The sequence below is a fragment of the Dama dama genome, chromosome 19 (assembly GCF_033118175.1).
Source record: "Dama dama isolate Ldn47 chromosome 19, ASM3311817v1, whole genome shotgun sequence".
Taxonomy (NCBI): domain Eukaryota; kingdom Metazoa; phylum Chordata; class Mammalia; order Artiodactyla; family Cervidae; genus Dama; species Dama dama.
The window spans coordinates 42,095,518-42,117,136 of NC_083699.1; the positions used below are offsets into that span (position 1 = coordinate 42,095,518).

Consider the following 21,619-nt stretch of genomic DNA (forward strand, 5'->3'; position numbering starts at 1 on the left):
TTTGTTTACTAGCCTGTCTCTGTACTATGTAAATTGCTTAAGGAGTGGTTACAACTAAGGCTGTATCAATTATTGATATTTTTAGATAATGAGTGAATAAGTTTCATCACTTGCTTTCCTAAGAAGTAGTTTTGGTAATGTGTGCATGCTCATGTGCTCAATCCTGTCGAACTCTTTGCAGCCCCATGGACTGTAGTCCGACAGACTCCTCTGTTCATAGGATTTCCCAGGCAAGAATACAGGAGTGGGTTGCTATTTTTGCCTCCAGGGGATCTTCCTAGCCCAGGGATTGAACCTACGTCTTCTGCATTTCCTTCATTGGCAGGCAGATTCTTTACCATTGTACCACCTGGTAATTATTACAAAAACAATAATGGATTTCTAGCTGTCTTTCACTCTGCCAACTTGTAGGAAACACAACCAACTTAAGTTTTCACAGTGCTTTACATTTGACTACTTTATTACTTAGTCATTTATTGTAGTATGTCTCCTTTCTATGGATGAGAGAAATGAAGTAATCTCTCCTGACATTCTCTTCTATCACCACCCTTGATGAGGATGAAGCACAGTTGGAGAGCAATAGGGCATTCCAGTGGGTGGAGTCACTCAAATACTTGACAGGTGGCCCAGAGGCACCATAGCTATTTCCCAGGTATACATGGTGAGTCGGATCCTATCCTGAGCCATCTCATCTTCCATGCAAGGCAATCTTGAAATAAATGATTAAAAAAAAAAAAAAACACTAAAGATTTATATTAAAAAAAATTTATTGAAAAAGAGTAATGCTTTATACAAATTCCCATTACAAAACCCTGAAATATCTATCCAAGTAGGGTAGCAGAGTACAAAAATACCAAAGTCAGACAGATTCTGGTGTCATGATTCTGTTGGCCATTTTGTACTACGGATTTCTTTTCAGAGTTTACCAACGAGTAACCACATGTATTAATACTTGCCCATCATTAGGATCTATGAAGGTAGCAGAGATTCTTTGAATTATACATTCTAGGAGCATAGAGTTTCAGGTGTGGAAGACACACTAAAATTTACTAGGTTCAAGTCCTATGATTCAGTCCTTTGGATAACTTCCCCTAGGTGGTTTCACTATGAGTTACATTTCTAAACTACCTATCCTAGCTATGTTAGCTGCCAGCTAGTAGCAATACCTCTGATAACATCACTTAACCAATATCCATCTTGTATACCCTTATAAGTTATTAAAACTCAAAAAAATCTTCTATTCTTTGGTCAACACTTACACTTCTGTTTTATCCATTACATCTGCAAACTTGTTCTAGGTCAAGTCTGCATTCCTGAAAGGAGAAAATCTTGGCCACACTGATCAAAGAAAACTAAGACGTCCTTAAAGTCTTTTTTTTTTTTTTTTTCCACTTAGCAATCTGAAATTCACTTGTCTCCTCACTTGAGAGGTTGGTTAAAACAGGAAATCCATTTCTTAAAATTTCTCTTTTCAGTCATTCGAAAAGTAGTCTAAAATCTATGCACTTAAATTCTTTAATTCTTTCCCCCAGTACAATACTTTTCACCTTACAAAATCACATTTACATGTATCCTGTCTCACTGGATCCCCACAATAGCCCTGTGAGGTAGGCAGGTCAGGCATTACAATCCTCTTTTTAGAAATGAAGCAATAAATCTAGGGCAACCTGTGCCTTGCCCAAACTGACACTGTAATTGATAGCACCAAGACTCAAGTCTCCAGACACTGAAGTCAACACCCTTTCCATTACAACATCTTGCTAAAGTGAAGAAGTTATTTTTCACAAACTGGAAAACTAAGAGCAATGGTTAAAATGGAACAGAGTGCCAACAAAATGGTGGCCACAGCTGAAAGGAAGGAAACAGGCCTGTGGAGACAGGAAGGTGCCTAACCATGGGAAGGCCTGTGTGTAGTTTTGGTTCAACGACTTCTTAACAGCCAATTTAGCAAATAGAAACACTACTTAGGCATATTTCATGTTCAAAGAATGAGCATAATATCAACTAATTAATACTCACACCACTCTACCAGCTGGTTAACTATCATTATCTCAATTTGACAGATGGGAACAGAGGAGAAAGATTAAGTGACTTGCCCATAAGCTACAGAGAGAATATTTGTCATCAGATTATCACTATAGAAATTGGAGTACTTCATTCCAACAGTCTGTCCCTCTCTGGGAAGAGGTAAGCTATACAAGAAAACAATACAGTTAAGGAAGGGGACAAGAATAGGTAGTTTGTGAGGGTATATAACTGTGAATAAGTAGCTCAAAAAATTCAGTCAATAGAATTGTGTTACAATACTTGGAAAAGCAGCACACAGTTCCTCAATGGGACAAATATTTTCAAAGCAAATAAGTGTGTTAGAGGTCAGGGTACAGGAGGCGTATGGGAAAGTCAACAAGAACATACCATCTAGTCAAACACAGAAAGATTTGCTCCCAAAGCTCTGGTCTGCAAGAGACTCTTATTGACTTTAGGAATTAAACTATAGGCATATAAAATGTGTTATCAGATTCAAGAGTTAAGCTCAACCTCACAAAAAACAAAGGCATGAAGAATGACTGAATGATGACACAGCAAGTGCTAAAAGATCATGGTAAAAAAAAATATGACACAAACATATAAAGAGAGCACATGTGAAGAACAGAAATAATTCATACTTGGTAAAGCAGGTCAGGTCTTCTGGGAAAGACACTAAAAGCTGCTGAAGGAGGGTAAGTGATATTTGACCTATTGTATATGTATACATAAAGAAAGAAGAATTTGAAAAATACCAAATAAATGACTTAATCAAGAATTAAATATTTTTTTTTTCATTTTTTAGATATGTTTTAAGAATACTGGTACCAATACAATGAGAATAAGAACTCTTACTGTCTAATTTTTTTTATAGAAAAACATGTTTATGTACATATCTATATATATTTAAGAAATGCTCTCTCTCCTCATTTGAGATGATTACTCAGTGGGAAGCAGTAATACAAATGGAAAAAGCTTCCCTTCTGCATTAAGGAAAGGAGATAAGATAAGGCTAAATCATTTTTAGCAATGGATATTTAAAAAAAAATATATGTTTTTTGCTGTAATACCACAGTTCAGACTACAATAGTCAAAAGCTAAGTTCTTAAAGTCAATGCCAGTATTTCAATGTCCATTTTCTGTTGGTTCCAACAGGGTTGTCAGCTTTCGCTTCTATGTCACACATAGTCTTTCCCACTGGAAGGTGCTGGCTTGGGATAGGGCCTGGGTGTTGGGTAAGATGTTGCTTTCCGGGGACAGGAGCAGCACAGCAGGGCACCTCCCAGAAGGCAGAGAGAAGCAGCGGCCCAGCCAATGAAGAGAGCCTGACCAAATTCATACCTAAAAAAGGAAAGGTGATACATTTGCTTAATCAATGAACCATTGGAAACTTCTCTAATGTAATTAAGAATGAAATCGATATCACACTCATATTTTTTTCCACTGAAAAAAATCCCCTGTGATCCCTTTAAGTTTTATGAAGTACTTTAAGGTTTGTAGACACACACACAACAACGTTCACATTGCAGTTGTTGATGATTTACAACAGTAGATCAGGCAATGTGGCAGGAAACACCAGGTTAATTACACAAATATTTCCAAAGACTTTGACTTTTCCACGTGTAGGAGACTTGTAAAGCATGCTACATACCTTAAAAATCAGGTTTGGAACATGGTTCCTAGGCTAAAACTTAACAAGTCGTGCTATCACCAAGTAGCAACAGTATTCTATAAAAAAAACCTGCCAGAGTGTTTTGGAGACTATTAGACTTTTCAACAGTTAACCCTTGATAAGCACTGAAATCTGACCTATGCTTTTGAGGAAAAAACTTCTAAACAACCCATTGATTGTTCTAGGTTAAGTTGATCCAGGTAGATGCATTAAGCCATATTTCTGGGAGAAGACCTGTGACTGATGGTGGACAATAAGGAGAGAGAAGGGTCAGATCGAGAATGATAAGGCCTGAGTTTGAATCCTGATGCAAACTCTCAGCTGCTGAATTGTGGGCCACAAACTCCATGTCTCAACCTCAGCGGCTGCTTCTCTTAAAATGATCCCATCTTCCTCACTGTACTACTTTTAGGATCATGTGAGACAGTGGAAGTAAGTACATAGTGCCTGGCAATTTATAAAGTGCTTTCATATCCAATAGGTAAAATTTTAGCCTATTGACCTCCAGCAGTTTCTGTCCCTACTTTGTAGTCTTATGGGATGGGTTCCAACACCATCATGGCAGTATGTGTTTTCCTATACATGGGTGATTATAAACAAAGAAGCACACCTTATCTCTCCACCACTAGCATTTTTCATCCATTCCTCTTAGCATTCAACAAACAATAATTACATCTTAACATCCCGACTCTGAATATAGTTATTAGGCTTTAAAGAAGTGAACACAGTGAGACAAAGAACCTTGTCTCTGATCAAAGGGTATCATTACACGAGAGCCAAGAGTCAGCTCTTTAACTTCCACAACTTGCAATATTAAGAAGGATGATTTTTCTAAAATCATTTTATGGATGTGATCAAACACAAAATTTCATAGTGGTAACATCCTTTTCATAAATAAAATAGTTTTTTAATAAATAAAATTGTTAAGAATGAAATTTCTGTTAGAGGTTATTAACCTCTATAATAGAACTATTTTTTCGATCAGTCATAAACTGTGTTTTGTTACAAATAATCACAATTAAGTGTTGTATCAGAATATACTTCAAAAATGAAGTTTCAAATATATTGGTATCTTAATGAATATTAAACAAAAATTAAAAATATGAAAAAAGGTCCAGCATACTTCTCTATTTGGAAAGTATACAGCTTGGAACTTTTCTACTTTGAAGTTTATTTTGTCACCAATACATGCTGTTAAAGTAATTATCAAACTATTTTTAATATGTCACAGGCCATTCAAGTTATTTTCAATTTTGGCAGAAAATTCCATAAAATTCTGGATAGCAAGTCTGAGAACTCACCATACTAACTGGACTTTACAGAACATAAAAGGGTATTTTCTTAGAGAACAAACAATTTTATATGTGACTATCATTACCTGGCATTGACCGGGGTCATGGGGTCATAGAATTCTTGAACAATTCTATTGCCATACCATGCTGTGGCAACTAAAATAGCCAGACCTATGGAAATTCAAAACAAAAGACTGTTAATCACCATGAAACACTGAGCATAAATGCATGGCTCATTAAATTTATATTTTGCAAGAATGAAATTTCATCAATAATGCTGACATTTTTAATTTAGTCCATTTTAATTCAGAAGACATTAATTTAGGATGAATAGAGGTTCAAACATGATTTTTTATAAGTGTTCTCTTAAGACAGACAAAAATAACTAGGTTGAAGTTAGGCACATGAATGTTCATGTCATCTTATTCCTTTACAGTTTAAGGTCCCTAGCACAAATAACATTCTTTTGGAAACATTCAGGAGATTCATGTCATTTAAGATCTCTTTAAAATAGATTGTTATAAATTAATGTGCTAGACTACTTTTGATAAAACCAAAGACCTTATTAGTAAAGCTCGTCACTTACGAAAGGGAAGGTAAAAATTCTTCTACATTCTTCTTGGCCAAAACGCAAAATTCACATTTTTGAAGGGTCAAAATGAATGTAAATAGCTAGATAGCAGGAACACATTGGACCTGGCTCAGAGTACACCAATCACCTAAATTTCTACACCCCTATTGGCCAGATGTTCCAGGTCTTGCCATGAGATTCACTGAGATGCCATATCAGATCAATGTATACAGCACACTCTCAATTTCTTATGCCTCTCACATTTCAGTGCTCAGTCTTTGTCTGGATTGTAGCTGGCCAGGTTCGTCTACCCATGGGATTTTCCAGGCAGGAATACTGGAGTGGGCTGCCATTTCCTCCTCTAGGAGATCTTCTAGTGATTGAACCCACATGTCCTGTATTAGCAGGTGGATTCTCTACCATTGAGCCACCTGGGCAGCCCCACAGAAATCACTTAGTCAAAATAATATACTCTATCATTTATTAAAATAAGTATACAATACCTCAATTTTTCTTATCCAAAGAACTTAAATAATTTCTTTTTATAGTCTGGGCTTAGGTGGCGCTGCTAGCGGTAAGGAAAATGCCTGCCAATGCAGGAGATGTAAGAGACACAGGTTTCGATCCCTGGGTCAGGAAGAACCCCTGGAGGAGGGCATGGCAACCCACTCCAGTATTCTCACTTGGAGAATCCCATGGACAGAGGAGCCTAGCAGGTTACAGTACATAGGGTTACAAAGAGTCAGACACAACTGAAGAGACTTAGCACACAGTCTAAAAATTCATCAATTTAGACAGATTAAATATTTCTATGCTACACCCATTACCCTCTTCCTCCTACAAAAAAAGTGGTCCAAACTAATTGTCTCTAATACTTGAAAGATAACACTGCTGCTTTTGGCTACTTGAGTAGAAAATATGAATACTCTGGAACTTGCAACCCTTACTCCTAGGAAGTCCGTGAGACTGCAGGAGTGATGGGCGGGAGTTACTAGAAGATCAGCAGAGGACAGGTTCTACTCAGTAAGTGTATTCTTAGCCTTTGGTGTAAAACCTGAGTGTTGGGAATAAAATGCTCTGCAGTAGCAATTTGAATAATCCTTAACCAAATGTTTAGTAAAGCCACAGGCATTCTTCCTTCATTGTTCATGAAATCCACATACTTTTCTTAAAGAGAAAATGAGGAAAAAATCTAGTTCTAGTTTTTCCTAGTGGTAGATTATACCACTTTTGGAATTTTGGAATGTCATTTCCAAAAACAATAGACTACCATATATAGTTTATATAATAGCATTATTGTTGCTGTTTGGTCTCTAAGTCATGTCTGACTCTTTGTGACCCCACGGTCTGTAGCTTGCCAAGCTCCTCTGTCCACGGGATTTCCCAGGCAAGAATATTGGAGTGGGTTTCCATTTCCTTTTCCAGGCAATCTTCCCATCCCAGGGATCAAACCTGTATCTCCTGCATTGGCAGGCAGATTCTTTATTGTTGAGCCATCAGGAAAGCATATGTAATAGTCTATTTCAAAACAATAGATACCTACTGTATATGACATATAATAGTCTATTATTTTATATACATACACAATGTTATATGCACACATTATCTTATTTAATATTAACTTTATTATAAGACTTTACAAATTAACTGTCCATGTCCTCTTCTGGCTCTCATTTTCTCAAAGGTCACATAATAAGATTTGAATAAAGCAATAAATATATATTTATTTTCTATGGAAAATGTAACTGCACTCTTTTATCAAGGTTTTTATTCCAAGACTTTTCTGTATTATTTTCTTTCTTAACTCATTTCTTCTCATTTCCTACCATTCCAACATTCCACCTGAACGCCAAATGCCCTTTCTTTTCATTGATCTATGGGTAAAACCTGTTCATTCCAGAATTAGTACTGCTTACATGGAATAATATCCTCCTCTTCCTCCAGTAATCCCAGCCCCATTCATTCCATTCATTCACACCTGTATAATTACACCTTCTTCATGTTCTCTCTCACCATTCCTCATCTTTCCCATGTAGTATCAGTAGAGACACCACAGAAATTTTCTGAATTACACAGAATCGGTCCTCAGTATTTGCTAGATCGAAAAAATCTCTCCCTTCACTTGAGGAGACTGTTTCTAATGAACCAGTTGGCACCTGAAACCTCAGGGAATAGACCTGTCCACTGTGAACACAGATTTCAGATTTTTATTCAGTTCCCATTTGAGAATGTGAAAGTCAACTGGATTTAAAGTTTCTATGTCTTCATATTTTAAAGGAACTGAATTCAATTGATTCAAGAGCAATAAAGCCAACATAAATCCAACATTATCTAAGGAAGCCAAAAACTAGACCTTAAAAAATGTCAGAAAGAGTTTGATAAGATCTAAGAGGGACAGGGCCTCTCTTACCTGAAATAAGAAAGATCACGCCCCCAAAGACAGCCATCCGCATCTTCTGTGCCTCATCGTCTTCCATGCACTTCATACACTTCATGCCAACGGTGGCCACAAAGATGGCTATTAGTCCCAGCAGGATGCCAATCACCATCAAGGCACGGGTTGCTTGCAGAGTGCCTGACAAAAAATATTTTAAAACGTGTAACAATCATGCCTAGGCCAACAAGAGAAGAGTGGTAGAAAGTCAAGTATCTTTCAGTGTTGTATGGAAGACAGAAAACATAACCAGAAGTCAGGAGACCCCAGTTCTAGTGATGCCTTTGCAGGAAACCAACACAGTTTCTCCTCCAGAAAAACAAATATCTGGCTGAATGATGAATAAGAATTCCTCCAGCTCTAACAGTTTATGTTTTTAATATTATATTCAAAATCCTCTGAAAAATAATTAATGATTTGGTTGAATAGGCTTAGAACACATTGTTAATTCTTACTAGTGGAGAATTTCAATTCTGAAATAACAATCATATATTATCCTTAATGTTAAACCATTTATACTTTAAATGGTTTACAATATATCTTGGTAACAGTCAATAGCTTTACACTCCAGTCATCAAGCTGGGGAAAATCTGGGTGAGTGAATTTGGAAGGCAAGAAATGAATTTCTCATAGGTTATCTTAGCTGGATAAGCAACACATATCTCCAGTGATGTGGGTGGGGTGGGAGATCTGAAAACCATTTTCTCAGAACAAAACATAATAGCCTTTGAGATGTTATTTTGGAACATAGTAGGTTTATATTCAGAAATATCACGGGGTGTTTAAAACTATTTAAATTACTATGTTCTAAAATGGCTGACAGTAATTCAATGTAGCACTTCTTAGGATTCCACTAATTTTCTAATTTCTTGCTCTTGTCATTGGTATACTAAGTCATGATCAAATATATAGGGCCAGGTTTGAGATATACCAGTAAATATATTAAAGAGTAAAAGTGTGATGCCATACCTATGGCATAAAGGCACAAATTTTCAAAGAAAAGTGAGTTGAAACTACACTCGTTAGATGAGTTTGACTTCAGATTTATTTCTTCCATCAAATAAAGATCATTATCTCTTTGACAGTGTTAACATATGACAAGTCTTTTTGCAAATATAAAAATTATTTATATTATAATAACAAAGTGTGCTATGTTATGGGTAAGCCACTTACTATTCTTTGGGACCATGTTTTTATTATGTAAAGTATGAATGATGATATCTCTAACCAGGAAGTTGGAACAATTGACTTCCTAATGGTCTCAAAACTGGATGACATGATAGAAAGGTTTTATATCTCAGTATCTAATTTAGACTTAGGCTCAGTGTCAGTAATTTTAGGGTTGAGAATTTAGGCTACAAATCATAATTAACACTAAAGATTTCTAAAACATTAATTTATTTAAATTTGTTAATAATTCCATCCTTGCCATAACCAGGCAATCTATGATAAAATCATAGTAACCTCTTTCTGGAAGTATCAAAGACATTTTTTTGACTGTATATGAGAGATATTTGGGAAGCCAATATAAATTTTTACTTGATTTAATTAAAAAGCAAACCAAAAGCACTCTCATGCTCCCGTCATAGGTTCATTTCCCCATAAACACACGTGGGCAAGTGTGTGCCCAACTTATACACTTATTTGAAGATTGAAGGTTGGCACAAGAACTTCTGAATCAAAACACATTTCATGGATCATGGGTTACCAGGAATTATAGCTGCTTATAAGATTATTATGAAACCTCCCTTTGAATCACCAACGATATTATGGTATGAAGAGAAAAGTACCAAGGACTCCATAATTATGGTGTGTCCTTCCTTCTGGTTTGCCAACAGTTTTGCAAAGGCAATCATGCTCAGAAGGAAAATAAAAAATAAAATAAATAACCTCTTCTACATAACTGAGTTTTCCAATCTGGTCCTAAGTGCCACTCAGAAAGAAAGCATTTCAGTCAAAGGAACACTGGAAAAGGAGATGCTGAAAGTCTCAGAGATGATTCATGTGGAGGACAGGGTGACCACTCATCCATTTTGCCTGGCTCTCTAGGATTTAAAACTACAAGTCTTGCCTTCTGAGAAGGTCTTCAATCCTGGACAAACTGGGAAAGCTAGCCACTACTGGAAGATGGTTGGATGTGGAAAGTAAAATGAAGAGGGTTAGCAAGGTAAGCAGAAGGCATTTATCATGTACAATTTTGCAAGCTAGGGAAAAGGGTTTGGAGTTTATTCTAAATGTGAGCAGAAGCCATTTAGGGTCTTAAAGGAGGAATGAAAAGATTTTTTACCCTCTGTCTTCCTCTGACAGCCCTTCAAATATGTATAGCCTTTTACTTCTCTCAACCACCTTTTGCTCTGTCTGTCCATTAAGATCAATTTTCCAACCTTTATTCACCACTTTGGTTGCTTTCTCTGATGTCTATCTATGTTTTCTACTTTGAGTTGTAGGGCTTCAAATGAGATACAGCTTCTATAATCATTCTGATCTGTACTTCATGTGTAAACAGCAGGCCACCAGCCCAGCAGGTCTGAGCACTTGGATCACAAGCTACTCTTCACAAGGAGTCTGCTGGGCCTCAAGCTCCTGAGTCAGGCCTGTATAAAACCACCCAGGCAGGGAGCGTAAATGGATTAACCACTTCAGGACTCCACCTTCACTTGCCTGGGATTATCTCCTTTTCACAGTCTTCATCTCTTGAGTTTGTTCTCCTTTCAGTTCTCAAAGAAAACATATTTAATTCACACCTCATTTTATTCTTTCCACTACTTTACAAAATTTCTAAGGGGAAAGGAACAGATATTTTGTTCTGTGTGCTACAAACTCTAGTAAGTCTTATAGTATAAATAATTATTTGCATAATGCACAAAAATAGCGGAAAAAATGGGGGAGAACCTATACTCAGGAATCATATAAACCATATATTGCAAGGAGATCATGTTTCATTTTAAAAAATCTGATAAAGCAATAGTGTTATTTTGTGAAGCAGTATTTTTTCATTTATGTCCTGACATCCACTGGCTTAGGAGATGTCTGTATTTTACAATACTAGATGGGCATCAAACACAAAATCTCATCTTGCATCAGTGGAGATATTTGGACGAATTCTTAACTATAGTGATATGTGGGGAGAAACGTAAACATAGGGAAAAAAAGGCTGAGAATCGTAACAGCATGAAAACTCACTAGCTGGGCACATGTAATGGATTACAAATCAAAGTAAGCAAGTGTTACGTTACAAGTTATGAGGGTTTCACATGCAGATAGAATCTAAATTGCACAGTTTTAAGCTGGAACCAGATGAATCCTCCAAATTAATATCTTATGGAAGCTTTTTAAGTCAGAGAGCTAAAATATGTAATCGTGGGCTCCTTGATAACTTGGCCAAATATTTGTTCATATTTCTATTCAAAGCACTTAGAACAGTGCCTGGCAAACTTCATGGATTATTCAATCCAGGATCAATTAATTTAAATTTGAATATGTCTTTATCTTTTAAAAATTCATATATAATAGGTAAAAATATCTTTTGTGTTAAGCTTAATTTTTGAAATAATACTGAGAAACACCTCTTAGAAAGCCTCAAGATACTAAAATCTTGCTACATAAAGCCAGATCTAGTTTAGATTATTAAAAGCTAGAAATTCACCTACGGAAAAAAAAATCATACTTTTTGTTTAACCGAATCTAAGTTTTAAAAAATTTCTAAATTATGCATCTAATGAGCTTCCAAGATGAAGTTTTTTCCTGGTGGAACAATGACCAGCAGGGCAGAGAAGTTGAGAAATATTTGAAAGCCACCAAATATTTTAGGCCAGAGAGATAAAGTCTTGAACTATTAACTCTTGAGTTGACCTGAGTGGCTCCAATCTGAAGCAAATATGTTCCTTTCTGGCCCATTAAATTTGCCTCTACAATATTATTACCACTGATTAAAGCTGTCTTTGGAGAAAATGGTTAGCAAACATTCAAAAAGGTACACTATTTATTGTTCCTTATAATTATTCAGCAGTACATGGAGAAGGCGGTCTTTTAATTATACTTAGCTAGACTGATAATCTTGAGATTAAAGACTCCCTAAGGAGTTCTTAACACTTGCAACCTGAAAGTATAATTTGAAAACATATTCACAAAGATCTCTACTTACGAGACAAGAAATGAGTTAGAAGTTACTGATCTACTACAGAGAGGTTAATCAACATAGGCGAAGAAAGACAAGCAGAGACAAGTCGGTGGAATTTTTTTTTTCTAAAGCATTTCTAAAGTCTTACTATACAAGCAGCAAAACTTCTTTAAATACCTGGCATTGTTCATGCTATTTACTAGCCTATTATATGTCATAAATAAAGAAGATTTTAATTATATCTCTATCTTCATGCAGTCCCTCTTTGCATCAGTAGTTGCTTAACAAGTATTAAGCAGATAAACTGACCACTGGGTGACTAGAACAAAAATACTCTTTTCTCTTCTGCAATTAAATGAACTCATCACAGACTGTCACAGAGCTATACTCCCATGACATCTTCACTTATTAAATTGTTCACTTTTAGTCAAGTTCAAAGTTTCTCAAGAGTCTTCACTGTTAGCATTTCCATTTGATTGATGTATGAACTGGTGGCCACTGGGTGTGACCTCAAGACTCCAGCACAGTCAATAACTGTGGTCTGGGATAAGGCAGGACTTAACCGCTTTTCAGGATGTTCCAAACATCTTTGCTATCTTTTTTTGTTACTTACAAGAAATTGTCTCATGATTAAATGTGTGCTTCTATGTTACTTCTGTGCCACGTAATCATCACTTCAATCAAGGAAGCCTAAACTCTGCCACTTGCCTATGTCCTTTGCATCACGGCAGTTAGTAACAAAGACTGTTGGCGCTGAAAGGAATCAACATTTGCACATTATCAGTCATCTTAGCTGCATTTCTAGGAACAAGGATAGGGCCTAGCTCATGCTGGTTGAATGGATGAATGAGTCATGGATTCATCTCCCTATTCCTCCCACTCTGCCCTACTTTACAAGCGGGGAAACTACAGTCCAGAGAGATCAAGTGGCTCACCACTATAAACATGGGCTAGTTCATGTAGAACCAGGGTCGGAACTGAGTATTCAAGTTTGAGTATTCAAAACTTGGATTTTGACTTTTATCATTCCAAAAATGAGAACTAATTCTCAAAACAGATCTGAACACAAGTGGCCCCTTAAACACCAGTGGTTCAGCAGGCCTAATGCAGTCTAGGGAAGTGTAAGGAGGTGCCCTCATCTCTGCCTCTGTGTCAGAGACCGTCCAAGTCAGTCATTTTATTCTCTGATTGAGCCTGACATCATGGTGAGAGTTCTGGGAAACTTTACCGACAACCAATACTCATTAAAGCGCACCTACACACATGTGGATTCATGTAAAGCAAGTTGAACAGGCCAGAGGAGCTTATAAACAAATTACAGAATCCTAAGGTTAGATGAGACTTACAGAGAGTCTAGCCTAACCTCCCATTTGTCTGGGACTTGGATTTTCCCTACAGCATTCTTTCAAAATGCTTATTTATTCCTCTGCCGGCACACCTCCCACCATGCAACCTCCTGGGGCAACCCAGCCTTTGGACAGCTCTAGCTATTAAAGTCAAGCCAGGAAAAGCAATTAACTAAGCACATGAAATAGGAACTAGCTTGCCAAAAGTTTGAAAACTGAATCAAAACAAGTCAAGATGTACAGTTTAATCAAGAAAAGCAACTCTATCTAGCACTCTCTTTTGCGTATTCCAACTATCAGTCATCAGTGTCAATAAACATCGATTCTTGGATGGAAGTGAAACTGTCTCAGCCACAGTAAAACCACAGTCCATGGTGTATTATTTGTTTACCCAGGAAGTTCCCCAGTTACATTTTCATAAACTGCTTTGTAAGAACCATCTAAAGAAGCCTTGCTGTATCTCATTTTTGACATTGCCTTAAGCACACTGTATCCCTTCAGACACTGCCGTGTGCTCTTTGCAGCTGACACTAGTTAGAGAAGGGGAACCAGGGATTTTAGCACATCTAGTGCTATAACCTCTATAAATCCCAGAATCTGAGCCCTCAATTGCCAAGTGGGCTCCACTGGCAAAGAGAACAAGCTACAATTTTAAGAAACTTCTAAGTTTTTCACCTAAAAGCACTTTGAGGAGTGCAACTTGCTTCAAGGAGCACTAGTTATATGTACAGATAAGCCTGTTCACCTCTGGATATCACGCTACTACACCAAAAACAGCCAATGAATCACCTCCCAGGCCTCTACATCAGGTGGGCGTGAGCACAACTGTCCAGGTGGAGAAATGGAGACAGGTAGGCTCTCTGGGCTCCATCCAAAGGCATCTAATGAGTCACTGGCAGGTTGGGAAGTATACCTGTGAGTCAAAGCTCTCTCTTCTGAGAGCCAGTTTTGAGAGAAAGGCCTCAGCCCCACCTTCGATAAACACTGGCATTAACCAAAAGGAAAATAGGAACTGACATGGAGTTAAAAAAAAAAAAAAATCATCAGAAAGCAATCTCCAAAATGGGTAAAGTAAAGGTATTGTTTAGATTTTCCACCATAGCTTTAAAAATCATAACAGTTATGTTAACTAGGAATAAATGAAAATAAAACATTTTAACACATCATCACGTGTAGGGATAACCTGTTTCAGTGATTACAACATGGGTCGATCTGATTTCATTTGGCCGTTTAAGGAAGGTAAAAGGAAGTCTATTTGAACATGTTGAAAATGAACTACTAGTACTTTCCTGGTGGTCCATGGGCCAAGACTCTGCACTCCGAGTGCAGGGGAGCCAGGTTCAAGTCCTGGTCCGGGAACTAGATCCCACATGCCACAAGTAAAAGATCCAAGGTGCCCCCCAAAAGATCAAAGATCCTGAGTGGTACAACTGAGACCCGGGGCAGCTGAATAAATATAATTTGAAAGATACTTAAAAATAAGAAAATGAATCATTTTGATCAGAGGAATCAGAGCTATACCTGGAATTGTCCTTAGAACTATCTCCATCTGCCAGGGCTTCAGTATGACATGCCAAATGCCATACAATTCCTTACACATATTTATCCAACCATGAGGAGATTCAATGATTATATAAAGGCATATACTTAATGTACTCATTATATTTGGCATAAAAGAATCCTAATATGGGAACTCTGAAAAGCTGAAATGGCAACACTAAAAACCGCCATGTGTACACTGACTCAGAAATTCTACAGGTACTCAAGGGTTTTAAACAGATTTGGAACAGAATGAACAACTCTAAAGGGCATGGCTTTTGACAAAACCACACACAGGAGGTGGACAAAGCAACTGAAGTAAACTTGAGCGACAACTTGAACACTGCTTACCGTCAGCACACAAAGGGGACTGGTGGGCAGGCTTGTTTGTCTAGGCCAAGGCTAAGGCAGCTTTTATTCAAGTTAGTTCAAGTGCATGACAGACACAAGTTCAGGACAACTAATGTCATATCTCAAGGAAGCTACTCTAGCAATGAATTGTCATTACCTAAGTAAGCAGGAATTTAATGAATTTCTGACAAAACACTCAGAAGTTTTTATTTTAAAAAGCAATAAAAGAAAAAATCCATCTTGTCACCCTTCTCTCCACCATATCTAGGACTATTTCTCTCTACATGATCCTGCACAAACTTATGAAAGAAAGAAGCCAGCAGTCGTTACATAGAATTTCCTCTGTGGAAGACAGAAACTCAGAGAAGACCTGCCCTCTCTCTCCTGACTTCTGCATTCATCAGCTGTATCTCCTCAGTGGCTTCATTTTTTCCTTTATATAATGCAGGGGGGTAATTTTGAATTTCTCTTTCTTCTCATCCTTTTTCCACCTGCCACCCACCTTCACTTTCCAAAATAAGACCATACAATCTACCTCCTCTGAAGACTCCTGGTCTGAGAGCTAAACCTTCTGGGGAATCTTAAGAGACTTACTTCTTCAAGGAGTCACTGGAGGGAAAGACTTCCTCACACTTGTTTAGTTCCTCAGTCGTATCTGAGAGTCTGCAACCCCATGGACTGTAGCTTACCAGGTTCCTTCTGTCCATTGGATTCTCCAGGCAAGAATACTGGAGTGGGTTGCCATTTCCTTCTCCAGAGGATCTTCCTGACCCAGGGATAGAACCCAGGTCTCCCTCACTGCAGGCGGATTATTTACCACAGAGCCACTGGGGAAACCCCTCTTCACACTAACTGGATTTTAGAAGTCAAAAGAATCAGAAGAATCAAACTCAAGTGTGAGAAGACACTAGGTTGTGACAGTCTATGTAGGAACATGATTTCTTCTCATGATAACTCAGAGATAGAGAAAACAGTTATACTTAATAACTGGCATTATCTATTTAATTTTACAAACTGGAGACACTTTCAGGCTCCAAACTTTTCAAGGCACATCATTTTCTTGCCCTAACCCTACAGTTCTTCAATTTTCACAGAATCTGAGAATGTCCAGGAAAGGCCTAAGAGCTCAAATTCGAGTTTGGCTCCCACTTGCTCAATTGCCACCCCACTCATGGGTATGTAAGATGAAACCCATACCATGAGAAGAGTGTCACCTAGGGAGTTAGAGGAAAAATTAGAGCTTAGGTCTGGTTGTCCCTTTCCCCAAACCAGGGTTCTCTCTACTACCTTATGGCGGGGCACGTGATCAGAAGACTTGATCCACTGAAGGTTGACAGACATGTAATCACACAACAGAACCATTTGATAGCCACTACTCCAAAAGGGAGCCATTTGGGGTTGGGTCCCTGTAGCTCAGACAGTAAAGAATCTGTCGGCAATCCAGGAGACCCGGGTTCGATCTCTGGGTCGGGAAGATCCCCTGGAGGAGGAAATGGCGACCCACTCCAGTATTCTTGCCTGGAGAAGCCCATGGACAGAGAAGCCTAGCGGGCTACAGTCTGTGGGGTCGCAAAGACTCGGACACGACTGAACGATTAACATTACACCACCCTGAGTCACAACCGGGGGAGTGGGGAAGGCACTCACTGTTCAGATTCAGCAAGGAGTCGAAGACTTTGCACTGGATCTGCCCGGTGCTCTGCGACACGCAGGACATCCACAGCCCCTCGTAGATGGCCTGGGCCGTCACGATGTTGTCACTAGCATAGGAGTAAACCTTCCACTGGGGCAGCGCCGTGCTGACGATGGAGCCGATCCAGCCCAGAAACGCCAGGATGAAGCCCAGCAGCTGCAACCCCGCGTTGGCCATGACTCGCTCGGGCGCCCGCGCTGGCTCAGGCGCAGCAGGTGCACAAGGCGGAGTTTGCAGGTGCGCACCCGGGACTCCCGGGGGTGACGGAGTCTAGCGGAGAAAGTTATTGCAGGGAATCCTGCTCCCTGCGCTGACGTCGGAGAAGCTCCGGGACCCGTTCCGGGTCCGGGTCCGCGTCTTGGTCGGGGCTGCAGTTCGGAGGTGAGAAGCTGAGGCTGCTCCGGGACTGCGACTGAGATGCAGACCCGCTGGGCGCCGCGATTTAAAGCAGCCCCGCCCCCCGCTTGACCCGGCCGCGCGCAGCGCCCTCTGGCGGTTTCTGGGCGGGTTGCGGGGAAGCGAGAGGCAGCGCGGGAGCCCGCGATGGGGCCCGAATTCTGGGGACAAGGTCCCGCCAGCCAAGTGGGGACAACTCGAGGAGGATCAGGTACGCATAGCGTCCCGGTGCCGCTCGTTTCCTCTTTTTTCTCCTCTTGCCCTTTTCCTCTGTGAGCCTTCCCAGGCTTTCCGTTCATTCAATCCACATTTATCCAAAAATGACTACGTGTGTCTAAACACTAAAAAATGCCAAGATGAAAAATTAAGACCTCAAGGGATGCACAGTTTCATTTTCGACTTTTCCCCCGCCGATTAAAAGACATTTCTGTGGCTCTCCACCTCTCTAACCTCCCTCACACACTCTCCTCCCTTTCCGTTCAGCCTCCTCCCCATTTTCCTTTCCTCCCAATGCCCTTTCTTCCCTTCGAGGTCTCTCTTAGAATCATAAAAGAAATGTTGATACTTATTCATTAGGAAACTGAGACCCAGAGAGGAAACGTGATTTCCATAAGACCATACAGCAAGTTGATAGCATATGCAGTACTCTGGTTCTCAGCCCGCTCTGCCCAACCACATCTCAGCTTGGCGAAATATTTGTCTTTTGAGCTTCCCTGGTGGCGCAGAGGTAAAAAAAATCTGCCTGCCAATGCAGGAAAGGCAAGAGACACGGGTTCAGTCCCTGGGTCTGGAAGATCCCCTGGAGAAGGAAATGGCAACTCACTTTGGTATTCTTGCTTGGAAAATTGTATGGACAGAGCTGCTGAGTGGGTTACAGTCTATGGGGTCTCAAAAAATATCTCAATGAGTAGGACTTGACTAAGCACACACACCCACCCTTACGGAAATGCAGCCTACCCTCCACCACCCCTCACTTGTACACACCCGCACCCACACCCAGCCTACCCTCTGCCACCCCTACACTTGAACACACACACACATCATCATCATCCTCTTTCTCACAGCACTTTGTCTTGGAGCAGTGATTCATTCTCAGAGGGACCTGGCCACCCGGGCCCTCTGCCCCTCCAAAGGGTGTTTCATTAATGAATTCTTCGATGTTATTCATCAGAGGTGACAGCATCTAAAAAGTCCCCCCAAGTAGAAAGAGATCTGTCCTGGGATTAGAAGTCCAAGTTCTGGCTTTTGTAGTGTGACTGGCTGTGGCCAGCACCTCAGATTTTAGTTTATTCAGCCTTTAGTTTTGCTCTGTGGGTCTCTAAAGCTTCCTTCTTTGTAGTTGCTCAGAAGTACCTCAGATGCTGTGGTTTGGAATAATTAAAATGTTTTCCCAACCTCTCTGTGTGTGCGGTGCCAGTGTGGTGGGAGGAGAAGCTTTTATGGTTTTAATAAAAACAGAAGCACCTCCCAGGCAGAAATAAACTTGCAAAAGGGAAAACAAGATATGTTTCAATATTTCCTATGGCAACTGCCGGTTTGTATTAAAGAGGGAGTTAAAAAAAATTTTCACAGTGTGAATGAGAGCAGTGAAGAGAACTCTGCCACTTGGGGGAATGTTGGTGATGCAGGAAGGGAAGCTATGCATGTGTGAGGTGAGACAGAATATGGGAATCTCTGCATCTTCTGCTCAATTGTGCTGTGAGACTAAAACTATACTTTTAAAGAAAATATAAAAAAGTAAAACCCCCCAAACCCCACCACCCTCATTTCCACCTGGCTATCGTCAGATACCTTTGGAAGGTTTAAATCCAAAGGACAAGTCTGCATGGAGATTTAAGGACTAGCAATGAAGATGGTGGACTTCTTTGGTGGCTTAGTAGTAAAGAATCCTCTTGCAATGTAGGAGATGCAGGTTTGATCCCTGGGTGGGGCAGATCCCCTGGAGAAGGAAATGGCAACCCATTACAGTATTCTTGACTGGTAAACCACATGGACAGAGGAGCTTGGTAGTCTACAGTCCATGGGGTCTCAATAGAATTGGACGCAACTTAGCAATTAAACCACCACCACCACCAATGAAAAGGGTAATGCATAAGCTAGATGAAGAGATTTAATTTGGGATAAGCAAGAATTAAGCAAGTGGTGTCCTTCCTTATCTGAAAGCCTCCTCAGACCCTGGGAAGGCTCTCAGGCTGCTCTGTAGGGCAGGATCACATCCAGGCTAAGTCCTCAGAGTCTGGACCCAGAGTTATTAATTCTTTCTGTACCCAGAGGAATGTTCTGTAGGGTCCTGTGAGAGATATCAATCACATTTGATTTATTTATTCCCCAGGACTGTTAAGCTCAGGGGAGGTTCTCAGACTTTGCTTAGGACTGGACCACCATCACGTGAATCAAATAGTCTTATCTTTTTGTTCCAGTCAATTCAGAATTAAGACTATTCAATTTTTTGTCTTTGTTTTTTAGATTAGAGTAATGAAGACATGAGTTTTATTCATTGAATGTATTTGTGCACAGGCCTTTTAATGTATATTAGGATCTGTTTTTATCAACCTACAGTTGTTAGGGAATTAGAGGGATGAACTCTGTGGTCAGTATGGCCCCATGTTTTTTGTTTTTTTAGTCCAGGTCTGTGTGAGACTGATTACTTCATTGCCCACGGCATATTTGTGAGGCTGTGGTTGATGCTGTTTACTCTACTGTGATCCATGCCATCTCTGGCATATCTAATCCTGTCTAGTTTTCTGTCCTTCCCTCAGAGCAGATAGGTGAGATAATGGCTCACCATAAATCCATCAACTTAAAGAGGAAAAACAACTTACAGACATTGGTCTTTAAATATGAAGTATAAACAATATAGAAGGCTCTGTGATCAAGAAATTTCTAGAAAGACTGGTGATAGTATGGCAAATACCCTGGCCAGCTGAGTAGGAAAAGCTGGCTAGGTATCTTCAGACAAATTACTTCCCTTCTCTTTCTCAGTTTCTCTATCAATAAAATTAGGAATTGACTTCTAGAAGGTCACTCAAGGCTAAAGCTTTATGACTTTAAGTAATTATAGCTGATACCAGTGGGTAACACACTATCATCACCAAATGTTTAGCTTAGAGGTTTATATATACCATCTCCTATGTGAGGTGACAGAGACACAGAGATGTCAGATCACGTTCCCAGGACTGAATTCGGTAAATGTTGGGGTTCCAGACTATACACTTTGACCCTAAAGCTCGCGCCTTTAAGCACTGTCCTACAGGAGTTCCCTTGTCAATCAAATCGAATAAGGGTCCTTGACTTTTAGGAATTAGGCATCCTTATGTGTTTCTCTCCATTCTATGACTGACTTCCTGCTTCTTCCTGTCTCTTCTTAATTTCTGCTGCTGCCCACTAAGATTCTGCACTTTGGGGATCTGGAAGCATGTGGGGAGAGTGTTGCTGCCAAGGAGGGAAGTATGAGTGAAAACAGCACGTAGTCTGCTGGTTTACTCCATATGTGACTAATACTTGAGCTCAGCCATGATCCTGAGAACAGGAATCAGTACAAGACATACACAGAGAGATCGAAGTAAGGTGAGACTAAGGGTGATAGAAGAGACAAAGAAACACAATCCTAAGAGATCTCAGAAATGGTGAATGATGAGAAATGCAAAAGTTGTTGGAAGGTAATTGTTTCACTTAGGGACAATGTGTGTTACTATTGACTTTTCAGGGCTTCTCAGATCGTAAACGCAGAGTGGATGAAAGTATTTCTAAGTAAACAATTGACTGTAGAATTATTTAGGACTTACGAGAAGAATCAGAGTACAAGTGTGAAAGTTTAACATGAATTCTAGCATTAGAACATGAAGATTACCAATACTAAGAATGTTGGTGCTTTCCTGTCATAACGAACACTTAAAACAGTCTTTGAATCCCCTTGGGGTTTTAGAGGAGGTAGCAAGGTGTATGGTTTAAAACACAAACATTTGAATCCTAGTTCTATCACTTAGGGGCAGAGTAACTTCAGAAAACTTATGCAACATGTTTGAGCATTAGATTTTTCCTCTTTCAAATGAAGAAGTAAAACTTTATTGTGTTGTGATGGTTAAGTAGGCTAATATGTGTACATTACTTGTGACAGTAGTTAGTACATAGTAGGCACATGGAATGATGGTTATTATATCAGGTAGAACAGATATATTTA

At 39.5% G+C, this 21,619-nt stretch overlaps 1 protein-coding gene across 1 annotated transcript; it reads right to left on the reverse strand.

Annotated features, from left to right (window-relative positions):
* Nucleotides 1–755: 755 nt before the first annotated feature.
* CLDN1 (claudin 1) lies at nt 756–17,447 on the reverse strand. The gene is made up of 4 exons (XM_061166823.1): nt 16,998–17,447; nt 7,971–8,135; nt 5,076–5,160; nt 756–3,366 (listed from the first exon to the last, which is right to left on the reverse strand). The coding sequence occupies exons 1-4, from the start codon at nt 17,218–17,220 to the stop codon at nt 3,204–3,206; spliced, it is 636 nt and encodes a 211-aa protein (XP_061022806.1). The 5' UTR covers nt 17,221–17,447; the 3' UTR covers nt 756–3,203.
* Between the last annotated feature and the right edge of the window lie 4,172 nt (nt 17,448–21,619).

What these genes read in the sequence shown, in the direction of transcription:
- CLDN1 (XM_061166823.1), bottom strand. Translation starts at nt 17,220, where the DNA reads ATGGCCAACGCGGGGTTGCAGCTGCTGGGCTTCATCCTGGCGTTTCTG. An exon ending in CTCCTTGCTGAATCTGAACA is followed by an intron (nt 8,136 to 16,997) that starts GTGAGTGCCTTC and finishes ATTTTTTGTCAG; the next exon opens with GCACTCTGCAAGCAACCCGT. An exon ending in ATGACCCCGGTCAATGCCAG is followed by an intron (nt 3,367 to 5,075) that starts GTAATGATAGTC and finishes TTCCTTTTTTAG; the next exon opens with GTATGAATTTGGTCAGGCTC.